Genomic DNA, 21,138 nt, shown 5'->3' on the forward strand with positions numbered 1-21,138 from the left:
CCAGCCACCAGGGGGCACTGTGATCCCATTATACTAGACGGTATGTACACTTGTACATATTAGGAATCTCCGGAAAATCACTAATCTCCTCTGTGCCGCGCTGGCATTTCTGGAATAACACATTCCTCTCCCCGCTGCACTTGGCGGCCAGCTGGGGAATACACAAGAACGTCCCCAACTCTAGAATCGTTTCTTGTTTTGCCCACACTAGACATGTCACCAAGGGACGCGCCGGCGTCCTACGTCACACGTATGCGCGGGAACATTGGCGTAGACGTCGCAGATTGCGGACGTGGCCACAGGGAGAGCGCGCTCCCGTATGCGGCGTCTCTTCTGCTGCGGGGGCGCGCAGACAGAACTGTGGAGTAGACGGTGGCCGAGATGAGTCCTGCCAAGAGAGCGGAATGAAGGTGAGAGTGGGCAGTGCTAGTGACTGTCAGGGGCCAGGGCACCTGCTGTGCAGCAGTGACGGTGCTGAGTCCGGGATAAGACTGGGTCTGCGAGTGTGTATTGGGTGATGCTCAGGGCAGCAGCATATGTTCTGCACGCAGTCTATACAGTGACTGAGGGACTGTTTTTTTTCTAAACAGGAGTGTTAATATATGTTATTTATTATACATGTTACGGTCATTCTGTGCTCAGTGTGTGGCTGACACCTGGATGTGGTCACTTTTATCATCATCCATAGCAGGGACCGCTGTGCCCTTATTATAACCTGTGTGGTGATAACTGAGCCGCTCGTCCTGTCTGTCCGGTCCGTGCTCGGCAGCGCCCTGTCCGGTCCGTGCTCGGCAGCGCCCTGTCCGGTCCGTGCTCGGCAGCGCCCTGTCCGGTCCGTGCTCGGCAGCGCCCTGTCCGGTCCGTGCTCGGCAGCGCCCTGTCCGGTCCGTGCTCGGCAGCGCCCTGTCCGGTCCGTGCTCGGCAGCGCCCTGTCCAGGGGTCCATAACCTGGCAGAATGTAGGAGACAGCACTTGCATTTTTAAAATAAAATTCAAGTGTCACAGAGTGTAAATGCTCCAAAGTCTGCAGTAATCTATACGTCTGAATACATGCAAAGCATTTTTTCTACAAAATCCAGCACGCACTATGTATGACTCTATGGCCCCGATACAGTAAGACTGGTGTTTCGTATGCTGGCCTTAATGAAGGGCGTGCAGAAATAAGATGTGCTGAATTCATTAATAAAATAAAGCTGCACTCTGAAATACTAGAATATGCAAATACTGAATGTATGAAATTGGTCCTGCATTACTGCTATAGATAATGTTAAAAAATGAAGGTACTTAACGCACAAATTGGCCAATTCATGAGAGCCCATTAGCCATGGCAAGGCGTACCCCTTTGATGGTACCCTAACCTTATATGCCTCTCCCAGGCTAATAGAATAAGACAAGTGTGAATGTTTCAATGTTTGCATGTTATAGCATTTCAGAGTACAGCTGTATTTTCTTGGTTATATTGAATAGTTGACAGCTTGCACCTGTTCACACTTGTCTTATTCTGGAGGTGCTGGTCAGTCTTTTTGGTATTTGTAGTACTGTACTCGCCATCTGACTGAGCTCTCCTTCCATCAGGCATTTTAATTGGAGCTGGATCCTGCCTCCCTTTAAAGTTTGTAGGCTTTCGCCCCGGGAGAGGCATATAAGGTTAGGGTCCCAATAAAGGGGTACGCTTTGTCACTGGCTGGTGGTGGGCTCTCATAAATTGGCTAATTTGTGCGCTAAGTACATTAATTTTTTAACATTTTCTATAGCAGTAATGCAGTTCCAATTTCATATATTTAGTGTTTGCACATTACTGCTTTCAGAGTACAGCAGAGTTTTGTTGGTTGAATTCATTAGGAGGCGCACACAACTCCATGAACTCCGCACATCTTCTCAGTGTGTATGCGCCTCCAAGAACTGAGGTAATATTTCTGATGTAAGAAATGCCACCACTTTTCATGAATTTTGATGAGTGGGTGCAGGCATGCACTGTCCTGTCCTGTCCCAGATCCACCTATTTGGCAGAGGTGCCCAAATCTGCAGTGAAACTGTCAAAAGTTGCAAAATTCTAGCACAACTTTGCGTTGCACAAAAAACATTATGACTTTTCAAAGTGATTTATGCCAGTTTCCAGGCAGAAAACCTTGATTGAGGGCTTTATTTTATTTCTGGCTTTTTTATTGTTTATTTCATAGGAGTTGAAAAACAGCAAACACCTTCACATCTAAAATGTTTCAAAATACAGAACACATCAGAAAACAAAGAGGTTGTTGTGATGTAATCACTAATGATGTGTAACTCTTAATCTGGAAGCTGCCGCATTAGGCCAACCAGATGTGACTCCGCTTTCCTGGTCAGACCAGATTTCTGAGATGTCATTAGTGTCACACAGGAATACCTTGCAGATCAGGCTTCTTCTAAACTGCGGTTTTGCATTTAAAAAAAAAAAAGAAAACCAACCCTGTGTTCATCTGTATAGATATAAAGAATTGAGCCGAACAATATGGCAAAGAATTTTTACCATAATTGGTATATAGTGGATATGGGTACTCCCAATACAAATATCTATCTATCTATCTATCTCTATCTATCTCTCTCGTATGGGTTGTTTGATGGGTAGTTCTTTTGGCCCTTTCTACCATTCTCACTTCATTCAGGTCTGCCATTTAAGGGTGACTTCTATTGTCTGAGGACAGGCACTGCTCTCTACTCTATATTTTGCACTTAGACATCTCTGATTCCAATCAAATAGGGTACAAGTGCATTATAAATTATGTATGTGCCTATTACCTATAGACCTTATATCATGTAGCAACCCCCTAGATAATCCCATGTGGACCTAATGGGTCACCACTCTGTTTTTGTGTATTCCCTTCCATTCGACCTGCTATTTTTAGATCTTGTGTCTTTTATCATGCATACAATAAAAATTACGTTTTAACTGCACCTTTGTTGTTTATGATTCTTGTTGGGGATCTTACTCCATTTGTTTGTAGGTTATATGTTCATCTGTATAGAGTAGCAGAGGGTCTGTTGTGGAGGGCAGACCCCCCTCTGAATCTATAGTTCTGGTACCACTAGAGCCTGTAGCAATGGCCTGAATTCAGGTTCTGTTACTGCTGAATTCTTGTAGCTGTGGAGGACAAAATGACTGAGTTGTCATATACAGTGTCTACAAGTAGTATTCAACCCCCTGCAGATTTAGCTGGTTTGATAAGATGCAAATAAATTAGAGCCTTCAAACTGCAAACGTGAGTAGGTTTTATGAACAGAAGCATAAATCTTACAAACCAAAAAGTTATGTTGCTCAGTTGAATTTTATTAAATTTTAAACATAAAAGTGTGGGTCAATTATTATACAACCCCTATGTTTAATATTTTGTGGAATAACCCTTGTTTGCAATTACTGCTAATAATCGTCTTTTATAAGACCTGATCAGGCCGGCACAGGTCTGTGGAGTTATCTTGGCCTACTCCTCCATGCAGATCTTCTCCAAGTTATCTAGGTTCTTTGGGTGTCTCATGTGGACTTTATTCTTGAGCTCCTTCCACAAGTTTTCAATTGGGTTAAGGTCAGGAGACTGACTAGGCCACTCCAACACCTTGACTTTTTCCCTCTTGAACCAGGCCTTGGTTTTCTTGGCTGTGTGCTTTGGGTCGTTGTCTTGTTGGAAGATGAAATTACGACCCATCTTAAGATCCTTGATGGAGGAGCGGAGGTTCTTGGCCAAAATCTCCAGGTAGGCCGTGCTATCCATCTTCCCATGGATGCGGACCAGATGGCCAGGCCCCTTGGCAGAGAAACAGCCCCACAGCATGATGCTACCATCACCATGCTTGACTGTAGGGATGGTATTCTTGGGGTCGTATGCAGTGCCATCCAGTCTCCAAACGTCACGTGTGTGGTTGGCACCAAAGATCTCGATCTTGGTCTCATCAGACCATAGAACCTTGAACCAGTCTGTCTCAGAGTCCTCCAAGTGATCATGAGCAAACTGTAGACGAGCCTTGACATGACGCTTTGAAAGTAAAGGTACCTTATGGGCTCGTCTGGAACGGAGACCATTGCGGTGGAGTACGTTACTTATGGTATTGACTGAAACCAATGTCTCCACTGCCATGAGATCTTCCCGGAGCTCCTTCCTTGTTGTCCTTGGGATAGCCTTGACTCTTCGGACAAGCCTGGCCTTGGCACGGGAGGACACTTTCAAAGGCTGTCCTGGCCGTGGAAGGCTAACAGTAGTTCCATAAGCCTTCCACTTACGGATGATGCTCCCAACAGTGGAGACAGGTAGGCCCAACTCCTTGGAAAGGGTTTTGTACCCCTTGCCAGCCTTGTGACCCTCCACGATCTTGTCTCTGATGGCCTTGGAATGCTCCTTTGTCTTTCTGTTGACCATGTCTGAGTGCTGTTCACAAGTTTGGGGAGGGTCTTAAATAGTCAGAAAAGGCTGGCAAAAGAGATCTTTAATCCACACATGTGAAGCTCATTATTCTTGGTGCCTGAACTACTTCTTAATACTTTTGGGGGACCAAACAGAATTATTGTGGTTTGAGGGGTTGAATAATAAATGACACTCTGAATTAACTTTTAACGTTTTAAAAAAAAACAAAAACAAAATTTGCTGCAGTGCATTTCCCACTTCCAGGCTGATCTACAGTACAAATGTCACAATGCCAAGTTAATTCCGCATGTGTCAACCAGCTAAATCTGCAGGGGGTTGAATACTACTTGTAGGCACTGTACGAGTGCAATGTGCCAGAATCTTGTTGCAATTTGGGCTATACTGCACTAAAGTCTAATTGTTCCAATTTTTTATTTATTTTTTTATAAATCTTGTTGGAGTTCTAATTTTTTTGCATTGTAAACTATTTCATCCTGGAACAGTGCTAGTAAATTCCCCCCCACACGTCTCTTCCTTTACAAGTCCTCTCCTTAATGGCCAAGAAAAACATTCTACTTTTACACAATTCAATCTGTTCCCACCCTTCGCTCCTCGTATTTTGGCCTTACTTGTACACATAGGACTTGTTACTTAGGTTTAATATATTGTATATGTGTCATCTCCTTGGTTGTTTCTAACACATGGCATGTCTGATCTCTCCTGCAGGTGAGCTGAGGATGGCTGGTAGACATGAGTCTCGGAGATATGTGAAACCCAAATCGGTGTCGGCTACAACATCAGGTCATAGCTATCACTTTGCGACCATGGCTAACTCTGAGAATGAGGTGTCAGAAGAAGAGGCAGAGGAATATGAACTAAGACCACGAGGGCGAGAGAAGACAAGAAGAAGCACGTCCAGAGAACGTCTGGATGATATTATACTTATAAATAAGGACATTGTTGAAGGGGACACCTTAAACTCTATAGCCCTACAGTATTGCTGTACTGTAAGTGTTTTATTTGCCCTTTCTTGCTTTTATGACACACACCATGTAGTTGATGAGACAGAAGTATTTTTTTTTTTATCTTGTGATTGTAACACTGCAATATGGCTGTGCATGCAATGGTCTAATGTAAAGATTGTGGGCTCTAATGCAAAATCTCCAGGTCCCTCAACAATTGCTGTTTCTTAAAGGGGTTGTCCAGCCTTGGGGTACAAGTTTACAGTCACTCTGACTGCAGACATGTGAATAGTCACAGTACACGCACTGCATGCTGTGAGGATTCTCCAGTGCCAGCACTGGGATTGGGCAGTCGTGACTGCAGTTATGCGATTTTCATACTTTTGACCACATTCAGACACCTGCATTGAGCGATGCCGTGCACGTCTAGTTGGTATATGACCGCTTGTATGCAAACCGCGAACAACCCCCTTAATATTATTGGAATTCTCATTAGAGCCAAAGGGATCTTTGGGTCCCTCTAGTCTCCAGGGCCTGAGTGTGACTTTTGTTTTGGCACCGACTTTAGTTAGGACCCAAGTAGACAGGATAATAATTGGGAACGGACATTCCTAGGAATCTTCATTTCCATGATTAAGTATGTTAGGGAGAATTAATTTTTTTTAAATCAGTTTAAATAAAACTTTTCTGGTTGCAATCATATTGGAGAAACACCCTTCAGTCTTGCTTTTTTTTCTGGATAGTACTTTGTTGGCCTGTTTAGACAGTCTTACAATTGCCTGATGAGCAAGCAAAACATTTATTTCTGGAGTTTAATGATTTTTCTGCAAACTTCAAAATCATTGACCTTGGCAGCACATTGTACTGTGTAAACGGGTCATGTGCCACCAAGAACATGATGTTCTCTGCTCACAGAACATTCATACAACCAGGGCTGTGGAATCGGTAAGCCAAACCTCCGACTCCCTCATACATGGCTCATGTTTAAGTGATAAATTTACTGTAGCACAGATTCATCTCAGCTAAATGTCTAGACCCTTAGATCAGGAATAGGACAGACAATTATAGGACATTTCATAACTTTCCCAAATTCTTATGAAAAAATATTCCCCACAAACTGCATTGAGCTACTGTACACAATGTATTATATATTGGGCTCCGACTCTAACTCCACAGCCTTGCATACAACGATGTGAGGTAAAAGGCCGCTGACCTGTTTGCATATAACCGAATGGCGGGTGTTTAATGGCTGCAGTTGGACAGTATGAATGGGCCCCTAATTCATGGACTGCTTGGGCCCTCCAGAGGGGTGCCGCTCTTACCCAGAGGCAGGGTGAAGACTGACTTGGAGCATACAGTTGTGCTCAAAAGTTTACATACCCTGGCAGAATTTTTCCTTTCTTGGCCTTGTTTTAGAGAATATGAATGATAACAAAAACCTTTTTCTCCACTCATGGTTATTAGTTGGGTGAAGCCATTTATTGTCAAACTACTGTGTTTTCTCTTTTTAAATCTTAATAACAACCAAAAACATCCAAATGACCCTGATCAAAAGTTCACATACCCCATTTCTGAATACCGTGTATTGCCCCCTCTAACATCAATGATAGCTTGAAGTCTTTTGTGGTAGTTGTGGATGAGGTTCTTTAATTTTCTCAGATGGTAAAGCTGCCCATTCTTCTTGGCAAAAAGTCTCCAGTTCCTGTAAATTCCTGGGCTGCCTAGCATTAACTGCACACTTGAGATCAGCCCAGAGTGGCTCAATGATATTGAGGTCAGGAGACGGAGATGGCCACTCCAGAACCTTCATTTTGTTCTGCTGTAGCCAATGACAGGTCGACTTGGCCTTGTGTTTTGGATTGTTGTATGTCCCAAGTGCAGCTTCCGGGCTGATGAGTGCTAATTTGCCTCCAGTATTTAATAATAACTTGCTGCATTCATCTTTTCTTCAACTTTTACCAAGTTTCCTGTGCCTTTGTAGCTCACACATCCCCAAAACATCAGCAATCCACCTCCGTGCCTTACTGTAGGAATGGTGTTCTTTTTATCATAGGCCTTGTTGACCTCTCTCCAAATGTAACGTTTATGGTTGTGGCTAAAAAGTTCAATTTTGGTCTCCTCACTCCAAATTACCTTGTTCCAGAAGTTTTGAGGCTTGCCTCTGTGCTGTTTGGCGTATTGTAGGCGAGATACTTTCTGGCATTTGCACAGTAATGGCTTTCTTCTGGTGACTCAAGCATGCAGCCCATTTTTCTTTAAGTGCCTCCTTATTGTGCATCTTGAAACCGCCACACCGCTAGTTTTCAGAGAGTCCTGAATTTCAGCTGATGTTATTTGTGGGTTTTTCTTTGCATCCCGAGCAATTTTCCTGGCATGTGTTTTTGTTGGTCTACCTGACCGTGGTTTGGTTTTTATAGAGCCTCTGATTTTCCATTTGTTAATCACAGTTTGAACGCTGCTGACTGGCATTATCAATTCCTTTAATATTTTTTGTATCCCTTTCCTGTGTTATACAGTTCAACTACCTTTTCCCGTAGATCCGTTTACAACTCTTTTGCTTTCCCCATGACTCACAATCCGGAAACGTCAGTGGCTGAATGAAAGATGCAAGTATCTGTCTGGATTCCAGAAACTCACTCAGCTTTTATGCACACACACTGATTAAAAGCAAACAGGTCACAGGTGAGGATGTTACCTTTAGTAGCCATTCAAACCCATTTGTGTCAAATTCTGTGCATGTTATCAGGCCAAAATCACAAGGGTATGTGAACTTTTCAGCAGGGTCATTTGGATGTTTTTGGTTGTCATTAAGATTTAAAAAGAGAAAACACAGTAGTTTGACAATAAATGGCTTCACCCAACCAATAACCATGAGTGGAGAAAAAGGTTTTTTGTTATCATTCATATTCTCTGAAAAAAGGCCAAGAAAGGAAAAATTCTACCGGGGTATGAAAATTTTTGAGTACAACTGTAGCTGACTTTTTATGATTTTAGATAACCCCTATAAAAGAACAGAACCTTCTTTAAATTGACCATCCAGAGACTATTCCACAATCCTATATTTCCTATATTCTGAAGCTCACATGTCCGCTTTGCAGTGTAGACTTTGCCAACATGGGAGCAGTACTGTATAGTAGGTTTAATGAGCTCTTTATTATACTGATGGAGGCCCAGATAAGGCAGGATACCAAGATTATCCCTGCTAATAAGGCTATTTCTTGCCCTCCATTTCAGCTGCATTCACACATTCAGGTTTTTGAAGCCAAAAGTCAGACATGGAATCAAGAGAATAAGACATTTCAGTCTCTTCTTTACACGGTGTTCCAAATTATTATGCAAATAATATTTTCTCAGATTTTCCCAAATTACCTATATGAATTGCAGTCATTGTAATTTTCCAGTCAAATAACTATTAGAGTACAATTGAAAGGTTTTTGTACAAACTGCCTATGATAACAGGATATTTTTAAAAAAATAAAAAACTCAAACTGCACTCAAAATGCATGTTCCAAATTATTATGCACAGCAGAGTTTTCAACCTTTTCATTTTAATAAAGAGCAAAAAAATGGTCATTTTTGAAATTATAAGCATTAGCAGGTTATTACAAACTGAAATCAAACAGTTTTCAACTCCAAAACTTTATTCTAGGTGATGTTACATTTGCACATAGGACCCCTTGTTCGAAAGGAGCTTCTGAACTCTCTCGTCCATTGAATTTGTCAGGTTTTGGATGGTTTCTGCTTCCAATTGTTTTGCATGAGGACAGAATACCCTCCCAGAGCTGTTGCTTAGATGTGAACTGCCTCCCGCCATCATAGACACTCTTTTTGATGATGCTCCAGAGGTTCTCAATGGGATTGAGGTCAGGGGAGCATGGGTGCCACACCATAAGTTTGTCCCCTTTTATGCTCATAGCAGCCAGAGATGCAGATGTGTTATGTGCAGCATGAGACGGGGCATTATCATGCATGAAATGATCTCGATGGTGCAGATGGATGGAGTGGAGGATGGCTGGTTGATGGACACCCCATGCAAACATGGTACGGCGCTAACAAGGAGGAGGTGGAGTAATGTTTTGGGCTGGAATCATGGGGAGAGAGATTGTCGGCCCTTTTAGGATCCCTGAAGGGGTAAAGATGAACTCCATAATGTATGTTGAGTTTCTCAAACAGCACTTCCTGCCATGGTTCAAGAAGAAGAACCATGCATTCTGCAGCAAGATCATTTTCATGCATGATAATGCCCCATCTCATGCTGCACATAACACATCTGCATCTCTGGCTGCTATGGGCATAAAAGGGGACAAACTTATGGTGTGGCACCCATGCTCCCCTGACCTCAACCCCATTGAGAACCTCTGGAGCATCATCAAAAGGAGTGTCTATGATGGCGGGAGGCAGTTCACATCTAAGCAACAGCTCTGGGAGGGTATTCTGTCCTCATGCAAAACAATTGGAAGCAGAAACCATCCAAACCATGACAAATTCAATGGACGAGAGAGTTCAGAAGCTCCTTTCGAACAAGGGGTCCTATGTGCAAATGTAACATCACCTAGAATAAAGTTTTGAGTTGAAAACTGTTTGATTTCAGTTTGTAATAACCTGCTAATGCTTATAATTTCAAAAATGACCATTTTTTTTGTTCTTTATTAAAATGAAAAGGTTGAAAACTCTGCTGTGCATAATAATTTGGAACATGCATTTTGAGTGCAGTTTGAGTTTTTTATTTTTTTAAAAATATACTGTTATCATAGGCAGTTTGTACAAAAACCTTTCAATTGTACTCTAATAGTTATTTGACTGGAAAATTACAATGACTGCAATTCATATAGGTAATTTGGGAAAATCTGAGAAAATATTATTTGCATAATAATTTGGAACACAGTGTATAGGAGTCTTCCATTTGTTTCATTTTCAGTTTTTACTTCAGAAAACTGCATTAAAAAACTAAACTTGGAAACCCAGCCTTAAGCACAAACACCTTCTTTCAATGTCTGTATAGACAAAACCACACTGAAGTGTTTCTCCAATATGGCCGCATCCCAGAAAGTTGTTTCAAGTTAAAAAAAAAAAAAAAAAAAAAATTCTATAACCTGTTTTCATCTATCTGCAGTTAGGTGATAACTTGATGATTGGGGGGTCTGACCTCTAGCACTTGCAGTGCAGTGCACAATGGGGGACTTCTATACCTGTTAAGCCACGGCCCCACTAATCAGTATTCGGTCAGTATTTTTTCTCAGGAGTGGAAGCCAAAACCAGGTGAGGAACAATCAGAGAAAAGGTATAATAGAAACAAGTCACCAATTCTGCATTTATCACCCACTCCTGGTTTTGTCTCCCACTCCTGAGAAAAAATACTGACCAAATACTGATAGTGGGGCTGCGGCCTTAGAATGGAGCAGCAGCGCGCACACACACGATCACTAACTCCATTCATTCCTATGGTGCTGCTGAGCTCAGCCCTATTTGGCAGTCCCATATAGAAGGACTGGAGCAGCGGTTGTGCGTCTGAACTGCTGCTTCATTTTGTAGTGTGGATAAAAGTTCTCTTATCTGCAGATTGTAGGTCCAAGCGGTCAGACCTCCACCGATCAATAAGTTATCACCTACTCTGTGCACAGGTGATGACTTGTTTTCACTGGACAGCCCCTTTAATAATATAATTGAAATGAAAATTAGTTGGGAGTTAGACTTAGTTAATGAAAGAATACTTTAAGGATTCCTGTTATAATAGCAATAATAATCTTTATTTATATAGCGCCAACATATTCTGCCGTGCTTTACAATTCAGAGGTTCATATACAACAGTCATAAGTAACGGTTAAAGATAATAATAAAATAATTAAAACAAAAATAATGACGACCCTGCTCGTAAGAGCTTACAATCTACAATGAGGTGGGGGTGACACAAAGTACAGGGGCTTATTTACAATGGTGGTCCAGCCATCTTGAGGGGATGAGAGATAGATAAAGGCTGCATGAGCTCATCACCAGCCAGTATTTGTAGTGCTTTTGGATTCTTACTATTACTGCCGTACTCTATAAGATGCACTTTTTGGCAAGAAAAAAAAAACTGATGGGATGGTGCAGGTCCCAATGAGCTGAATGACCTTTTTAGCTCATGTGATAAGTTACATGCCTGGAAGGAACTTCAAGATGTGCTAGTGCACACAGGGTGTAGCAGAGCTCCGTCGGTGCGCTCAGGGTGTAGCAGAGTGCGTGTTCTTTGCATGCAGCAGTGTTGTGTATAAGTGTGTGCTGAAAAACTGTATGGGGGCGATTTATGAAGACTGGCATAGCACACACCAGTCTTAATGAAGCGCTCGCTGGAGTACACGGAGCCAGTTCAGTGAGTGGCGTTTGCCCCTTAATACAACCCCTGGCAAAAATTATGGAATCAACGGGCTTGGAAGATGTTCATTCAGTTGTTTAGTGTTCTTGAAAAAAAAGCAGATCACAGACATGGCACAAAACTAAAGTCATTTCAAATGGCAACTTTAGGGCTTTAAGAAACACTAAAAGAAATCAAGATTAAAAATGTGGTACTCAGAAAGGGTAATTTTTTTCAGACCAAGCAGAGGGAAAGAATTATGGAATCACTCAATTCTGAGGAAAAAATTATGGAATCATGAAAAACAAACACAAAAGAACACTCCAATACATTACTACTATTTTGTTGCACCAGCTCTGGCTTTAATAACAGCTTGCAGTCTCTGAGGCATGGACTTAATGAGTGACAAACTGTACTCTTCATCAATCTGGCTCCAACTTTCTCTGATTGCTGTTGCCAGATCAGCTTTGCAGGTTGGAGCCTTGTCATGGACCATTTTCTTCAACTTCCACCAAAGATTTTCAATTGGATTGAGATCCGGACTATTTGCAGGCCATGACATTGACCTTATGTGTCTTCTTTCAAGGAATGTTTTCACAGTTTTTGCTCTATGGCAGGATGCTTTATCATCTTGAAAAATGATATCCCCTCAATTGAAAGGATGTTTGGGGATGATAAGAAAACTGTCCAAATATCAATGTAAACTTGGGCATTTATTGAACATGTAATGACAGCCATCTCCCCAGTGCCTTTACCTGACATGCAGCCCCATATCATCAATGACTGTGGAAATTTGCATGTTCTCTTCATGCAGTCATCTATAAATCTCATTGGAACGGCACCAAACAAAAGTTCCAGCATCATCACCTTGCCCAATGCAGATTCGCGATTCATCGCTGAATATGACTTTCATCCAGTTATCCACAGTCCACGATTGCTTTTCCTTAGCCCATTGTAACCTTGTTTTTTTCTGTTTAGGTGTTAATGATGGCTTATGTTTAGCTTTTCTGTATGTAAATCCCATTTCCTTTAGGCGGTTTCTTACAGTTCGGTCACAGACATTGACTCCAGTTTCCTCCCATTTGTTCCTCATTCGTTTTGTTGTGCATTTCCTGTTTTGGAGACATATTGCTTTAAGTTTCCGGTCTTGACACTTTGATGTCTTCCTTGGTCTACCAGTATGTTTGCCTTTAACAACCTTCCCATGTTGTTTGTATTTGGTCCAGATTTTAGACACAGCTGCCGGCGAACAACCAACATCTTTTGCAACATTGCGTGGCGATTTACCTTCTTAAGAGTTTAATAATCCTCTCCTTTGTTTTAATTGACATCTCTCGTGTTGGAGCCATGATTCATGTCAGTCCACTTGATGCAACAGCTCTCCAAGGTGTGATCACTCCTTTTTAGATGCAGACTAATGAGCAGATCTAATTTGATGCAGGTGTTAGTTTTGGAAATTAAAATTTACTGGGTGATTCCATAATTTTTTCCTCAGAATTGAGTGATTCCATAATTTTTTCCCTCTGCTTGGGCTGAAAAAAAGTACCCTTAGGCTGTGTGCCCACTATGCTTTTTTAATGCTTTTCCGCAGCGTTTTTGCACCTGCGTAAACGCATTAAAAACGCATGGTAGAAGGGCAGCAATGTTCCCCAATGATAATCCGCATGTGCTGTGCACATGCTGCAGAAATTTCCGCTGCGGATTATCATTGCGGAAAAAAACGCAGCACTACCAATTATTTTGCGGAAGTGCTGCGTTTTCGCCGCCACTGACTTGCATTAGAACGCGCCAATTCCGCAAGACTGCATCTGTACTTGCGTAATTGCCGCGTTCTAATGTGCGGATGGTACCCGGGTGTGGAGGAGAGGAGAGGAGAGTCTCATCCACACCCAGGTACCATTAAAAAATCTGTAAAAAAAGAATAAAATAAAAAAATAAAATATATACTTACCTTCCGGCGACCCGCGGTGCGCTCCTCCTCGCTTCCCGGCACTTCGCGATGGAATGAAGGACCTGCGCTGACGTCAGAGTCATGTGACGGGTCAGGCGACGCGGACGTCGGCAGGTCCTTCAATCCACCGCTGCTGGCAGCCGGGACGGTGAAGCAAGACAGTGCGGGCCATCGGAGGGTAAGTATAGATTTATTTTTTGACATTCTCTCGGTCACACTATATAAATCCATGCTGTTTGCATGGATTTATATAGTGTGACCAAATTGACAAGCACTTTCCAAGTGATGCTAAAATCGCTTGGAAAGCGCCTGTCAACCCGCATGCGGAAATGCAAGTGAAGAACGCTTCACTTCCGCATGTCCCTGGCAGGAAAACGCATGTACAATCTGCATGCGTTTTTTTTCTGCCAGGGAGATGCAGAAACGCTCAGGAAAAATCCTGAGCATTTCTGCATCGTGGGCACATAGCCTTACTGAGTACCACATTTTTTTTCTTGATTTCTTTTAGTGTTTCTTAAAGCCCTAAAGTTGCCATTTGAAATGACTTTAGTTTTGTGCCATGTCTGTGATCTGCTTTTTTTCAACAACATTAAACAACTGAATAAACATCCTCCAAGCCCGGTGATTCCATAATTTTTGCCAGGGATTGTAAATCAGGCGCGTCTGGTACCCAGCGTACACTTCTGGAGTATTTTACGCCACGTTAGTGATGAATTTGACGGGTGGACTTGACCAAGTGCCATCTCTCTCACTCCCATATTGCGTAGCTGGTCAAGACTGTGTATAAACACCAATGGTTGCAATAGTTCTGTGCAACTCCTGACTTGTGCAAAATTATTATAACTTATTAAGGTGTTTAGGCCCGATTTCTGCCTTAAGCACTTGAGTCGCCCCCTATGTGTATAAAGCACATACATCTCTTAAAATCTGTGACACTACAAACTGAAAAAACAGTAAGTAGTGACGATTTCCGCAGTGTAAAGGAGACGCTATATTATCATGCTAGAATCTGTACTCCAGTAATTGGAATGAAACTTGGAGACTATAAGATACGCTACAGACGGCGAGTTCTCAGATAATACATGTTCATGGGACTCTGTCCTAAGTAAGTTTGTAATTGTTTTCCTTTTCCCCTGAAATCTTGGTCTGTATTTACTTTGCGCCTCTATCTTTATATTCATAGGTCGCAGACCTCAAGAGAGCTAATAACCTGATCAACGAACAGGACTTTTTTGCTCTGCGGTCACTAAAGATTCCAGTGAAGAGGTTCAGTTTACTGACTGAGACACATTTCTCCCCAAAAGGAAAAATCTCAAAAACATTATCTGCCCAGCAGGTACAGGAGGTAGCAGACCAGGACCTCCACCCCGCTCTAGAAACACTTTCTACAGAGACTGCAAATTCTTTCTTACAAGAAGTAGACAGAGACATTGAACACATTGTGAGGGTCACGGACATGAAAAAGGAAAATCTACAAGAAGTCATCTCTGCTTTAAGTCAAGAACTCCATTTTGAAACTGAACCCAAAGTTGCTCGACAAAAAGATCCTTATCATGGAGCGGATTGGGGTTTGGGCTGGTGGATGGCAGTTGTAATTATGGTTATTGTGGGAATAATCACACCAGTATTTTATTTTCTTTATTACGAGGTATTAAACAAGGAACCTCCCTCTAATTCATCACATGGAGGGTGACATGGACGGGGTAAATCTACTGTTGAATTTCAAGTGCAATGAGACCAAACCAGCTTTATGTTCTTGTGAGAAGGAATGGACAGCAAAGAATACCCTTTAAGGCCTTGTGCACAGGGCCATGGTTTGACTCCATGTTGTCGGTGGGTATGAGGCACCTTCTGATCCTCCAGGTGCCTCAAACTTCATCATGCAAAGTTTTTCTGATGGATTCTGTCCTAATTTCGATCTCGTAGACTCTGAATGTATGGCACTTCACAGAGGCTGTAGGACTCTGTACTCTCTGTGCACAAGGCTCTGCCATATGTATGAGCCTTTTCAGTCCATTTTTGTGGGCTCCTTGGATCATCTGAGCTGGCATAAAAAGTATTCGGCAGCACATCTTACCATGTAATGGAGAATGTACAGCATTTTGCTGTACGGGGCACAATCGTTGTCTCCCCATACTGAGTGGCCAATGTGAATGGGCTTTTACAAAAGGTTATAGGTAGAAATTGTCTAGATGGACCTTTATCCTGGTCTACTGCGGTTCTCCTGAAATTAACTGGAAGCATTATAGGAGTCTGTGCTGCCCAATTCAGGACGACTAAAAGAGCTCATGGTATTGCGGGCATTAATATGATTTGCAAAATGTGCATTTTGGATATCGAAAGTGCTACAATTACAATTGTTATTTTGGAGCTCATTTACATGGTTCTGTCTATGGTCATTGTTCCTTTCTGTATTTTTAGCACAAACCTAAGGGGAGAAGACATGACCCACGTGTGCTGGGGAGCCATACAGCAATAATAACCACCAGGAGAGGCTTTTTATCCTATGTGAGCAATTGCTCCTTTGTGCGTGTGGTTTTGTTTTGTACGAACTACAAAGTTTCTAAACTGTGGAAAACAACCACTTGTATTTTATATTTCTCGTCTACTAAAATCTGTGACCTGTCATTTAAAATTTCTGTTTTGTATTCATTACAAAATATACAGTCTTGGGTTTCTATCAAATATGTCAATTGTTATAAGGGTTATCCAGTCTGAGAAGAAAAATCTAAAAGCACTTGGTGACTGCAAACTGCTGAATGGTGACAATGTGCGCAGTGTAGGCTGTCACGATTCCCCATGCAGGTTGGCGGGCACATGACTGTGTATATGTGATTTGGATACTTTGTCATTTGCCGATTTGGTCTCCTCTGGTAGAACATGGTGAAGTGGAGGCAAATCACATACATGCGGTCACCTGACAGTCCATCCACATGGGGAATACAGGGGGATCAGGAGCGTGCGCAAAGCCCTCTGTCACAATTTGGCACTCGGCCATCACATAGTGACTACAGACATTTCTTCTTAGGCCACGGCCCCACTATCCGTATTGGGTCAGTATTTTTTCTCAGGAGTGGGAGCCAAAAACAGGAGTGGGTGATAAATGCAGAATTGGTGACTTGTTTCTATTATAACTTTTCTCTGATTGTCCCTCACCTGGTTTTGGCTTCCACTCCTGAGAGAAAATACTGACCAAATACTGATAGTGGGGCCGTGGCCTTAGACTGTACAACCTCTTTTTCTGCGGTGTCTCTATTAGGACACCATATGGATGTAGAATTGGACACTATGGGGAAAATTCATCCCGTAGTTCTCAACAGTTGCAAATTATTTGCGACATAGCATTCTTATTCCAATCCCAGTCCACTCTTCTTATATTTTTTAAATGAGCGGAACTTGGCCTGGAGGGGGCGTAGTTGAGCCCACCCAACAACTTCATCCCAATTTATGGCACAAGTGTTGTAAGTTATGACAGAAATGCACATCTGATAAGATTCCAGAGAACAGCTTATGACGTGTCCGTCCATTGTGGACCATCATCAGATTAATGGCTGAAATAGTTTGGTATGGTGTGAGCTGTAAAACTCAATGTCCTGGTTAGGGTTTAACTTCACCTATCCAGACAGTAACATTGTCCCAACACTCCAGCACTGCTGACACAGTCTGTTGCACACTAACCAGGACATAGTGTGGTATGGTGTGTGTTATAAAACTTACAATTTCAGCAATTATCTGATTAAGGTTCACATTGGACCGAAACATCATAAACTGTCCTCTGTTGAATAATAATTACATCTATTACTACTAGTGATGGGTGCAAGTGCTCATTACTTGTTTGCCTTGGGTGCTCAGGTATGCACGGAGTATCGCGGGTGCTGTAGTGACATGTTGGAGTCCCCTCGGCCGCATGTTTCGCGTTTGTTAGCCACAAAACATGCAGGGATTGCCCATGTTTGTCAGGCAGTCCCCAGATGTTTTGTAGCTAGGAGCCACGAAACACGCGGGCGCAGGGACTCGAACATGTCACTCCAGCACCCGCGATACTTGGTGTATACCCGAGCACCCTTGGCAAACTCTAGTAACGAGCACTTGCGCTCATCACTAACTGCTAAGCATCTTTCTGACTGAGTTTTACTCTTTTTATCAGCTACGGATTGGAACCCTCCCCGGGCATCTCACTATTCATCACTGGAGTGCGGTGTATGATTTTTCTACTAGAGATGCACATGAATGGAGTACACTTTCTTACGGTGACGCGTGGCAACTAAAAGATGCTCCAAATTCATTGAGTAGCATGCAGTTTAATGAATTTGGCGCAACTTGCTCAAGTGAACTCATCACGAAGACTGGCATAAAAAACACCAGGGCCTGTGTTTCTTCTGACCTGTTGAGTACCGGCGCACATGCTGAAGAGTTTCGGTGCAGATTTGTGCTCAGAAAGTTTGCAGTGTATTAGAACAGCAGCAAAAAAATAAAATCTCTATAAAAAATAAATTCATCATGTGTTGTGGATTTTAAATTATTATTTTTTCTTTCACTGCTGGTGTAAACATGCAGATTTTGATGTGCATCCCCGAAAAATCTGCAGCAAGTTTGTGGCAGATGTTCACACTGATTTGTTTTGAAGTGGAAAAATTCTAATGTGGTTTCTCGTCAGAAAGGCCATTTCACATGAGCATATGCAAACTAACCCATTTAATGTCCAGGAAAAACTGTTGCTTTTTAATCCATGTGTATGGCACATGTGGGACTTAACCCAAAATCTGCAGGTTAATAGCTTTTTTTTACTGGTGACAGGTTCCCTTTAAAGACATATGATGACACATGTCCAAATGCACATAAAAGGCACGGCCCATCCATGCTGTGCCCTTAAAGGGGTTTTCCCACGAACAAATGTTTGTTTTAATTAATAGATCTTGGAATAATAACTTCCACAATAAAATGTTCCTGTGCTGAGAATCTTATAAATGTGCCCCTGTGTAATGGCTGTGTCTGACAGTGTACAGAACATGATCTGATCATACCACAGCTCCTGGGTAGGGGAGGAAGCAAAAGATTATACATACAGGTGCATCTCACAAAATTAGAATATCATCAAAAAGTTAATTTATTTCAGTTCTTCAATACAAAAAGTGAAACTCATATTATATAGGAGTCATTACAAACAGTGATCTATTTCAAGTGTTTATTTCTGATAATGTTGATGATTATGGCTTACAGCCAATGAAAACACAAAAGTCATTATCTCAGTAAATAAAAATAATTAACAAAAAAAACACCAGCAAAGGCTTCCTAAGTGTTTAAAAAGGTCCAATAGTCTGTTTCAGTAGGCTCCACAATCATGGGAAAGACTGCTGACTTGACAGAAGGCAGTCATTGACACACTCCACAAGATCCCAGAGGTCCAATTTTCATTTGGAAATCAAGGTCCCAGAGTCTGGAGGAAGAGTGGAGAGGCCACAATCCAAGCTGCTTCAGGTCTAGTGTGAAGTTTCCACAATCAGTGATGGTTTGGGGAGCCATGTCTTCTGCTGGTGTAGGTCCACTGTGTTTTATCAAGACCAAAGTCAGCGCAGCGGTCTACCAGGACATTTAGAGCACTTCATGCTTCGCTCTGCCGACAAGCTTTTTGAAGACGGAAATTTCATTCTCCAGCAGGACTTGGCCCCTGTCTACACTGCCAAAAGTACCAATACCTGGTTTACACACAACAGTACCACTGTGCTTTATTGGCCAGCAAACTCACCTGACCTTAACCCCATTGAGAATCTATGGGGTATTGTCAAGAGGATTTCGGATTTTAAAAAGCTGTTCGGAAATTAGAATACTTTGAAATAATGACTTTTGACATCAACATTAACGGAAACAAACACTTGAAATAGATCACTCTGTGTGTAATGACTATATAATAATATAGGAGTTTCACTTATTATATTGAAGAACTGAAATAAATTAACTTTTTGATGATATTCTAATTTAGTGAGAAGCACTTGTATGTACAGACGTACCAAGTGATGGGACAGACCTTAAAGCTTGATAACGATCTTAGTGATGGGTTGTAAGGCCTTTCATATAATTAGCAATTAATTTAAGATTTCATCAGCTACAGTTTTTAGCGTGCAGAGTGGGAGAGCCAAACGAAAAATATTTTTCTCCAAAAAAAATGATTATATTTTCTATATTATGCCAACAAACTGCAAAAATAGTGAATATGTCAGGTTAAAATAATGTTTTTCTGGGGGGAATGCATTTTTCTCCAAAGTTCATTAATATTTGTTGGTCCTGAAAGGATTTATCTCACAGGTGGTTTTTGTCCTGAAATAAAGAAATTACACAGACATTTTGTTTCTAACTTGCGCCACCAAGTGATGCTTTTGTGGTATTGCGGTTTTTTGATACACATTTCATTTTTTTTTTTTCAACAAGCAGAATAGCTAAGGCTTGGAGTCAGTTAGTCACAGCCTATGGCAGACCTCTTACAGCTTGGGCACCCCTGACAGCAAAATGGCAGAGATGTCTCACCCTGATACCCTCCCTGGATCGCCCCACAGTCATGTAAGTGTACCATTACCTCCTTTATAAGGTTAATGGAGCTTACTCTTACCAGGCCCTCCATATTTTTTTATAGGATCTATCTGGGCAGTTACCACCTCCTTCTGAGAAAAAGAAGGATACAGGGAAAAAGGCCACAGTAAAATCCAAGAGGTGCCTGGATTGTAACATCAGACTTCCCAATTCATATACAAAACGTATGTGCTGAATGTAGAGCCTAAATGCTAAAGGAGGAGCACGGGGCTTTATTAAACGAGATGAATAATATAATCAAAGAAGAGGTTCAGGCTTCTATTACGTCTCTGCAGCCCCCAGGTTCAGGAGTCCAGGATGTCCCGGGACCCAAAAGACCCAGAGAAGATATAGCACCATCTTCTGAGGGTGAAATTGACCCATCTGGCGACTCTGACAATGAGACCATTAGTCCACCTCAGGGCGGGGAACGGAAAAGATACATGTTCCACTCCGATGGTATGGATATTCTTCTACGAGCAGTCCGAAACACGATGCAGGTAGAGGAAATGGAGAAGAGCAGTAACAATCAGGATGAGATGCTTGGTGGTCTTAGAACCCAGAGATCCATGGTTTTTCCTGTTAATGCCCATGTGAAGGACATGATACTAGAGGAATGGGAGGATGCGGAGAAGAGACTCTCTATACCACAAGACTTCTGCGCCCGACTATTTTTTGACCCAGAGGACACCAATGTGTGGGACACTATTCCTAAAATTGACGTCCCGGTGGCTAAGGTGGTCAAGAAAACCTCTATCCCCTTTGAGGACTCGTCAGGACTTAAAGATCCTATGGATAGGAAGGCAGATGGACTTTTGCAAAAAAAGCCTGGGAAGCTTCAGTGGCAATTATTAAATCTAATGTCGCTGCTACATCTATTGCCAGATCCATGAGAGTCTGGCTCAAAGAGCTAGAGAGTCACCTAAGAGATGGCCCCTCGAGGGAATCTCTCCTTCAATC

General features: G+C 42.1%; 1 protein-coding gene across 1 annotated transcript; it reads left to right on the forward strand.

Annotated features, from left to right (window-relative positions):
* The first annotated feature begins 241 nt into the window (after positions 1-241).
* Positions 242-17,905, forward strand: LYSMD3 (LysM domain containing 3). The gene is made up of 3 exons (XM_073678654.1): positions 242-410; positions 5,097-5,377; positions 14,798-17,905. The coding sequence occupies exons 2-3, from the start codon at positions 5,108-5,110 to the stop codon at positions 15,305-15,307; spliced, it is 780 nt and encodes a 259-aa protein (XP_073534755.1). The 5' UTR covers positions 242-410; positions 5,097-5,107; the 3' UTR covers positions 15,308-17,905.
* Positions 17,906-21,138: the final 3,233 nt, after the last annotated feature.

The sequence above is a fragment of the Phyllobates terribilis genome, unplaced genomic scaffold (genome assembly GCF_046119375.1).
Source record: "Phyllobates terribilis strain yellow unplaced genomic scaffold, ASM4611937v1 Scaffold_1__5_contigs__length_1240528914, whole genome shotgun sequence".
NCBI lineage: Eukaryota > Metazoa > Chordata > Amphibia > Anura > Dendrobatidae > Phyllobates > Phyllobates terribilis.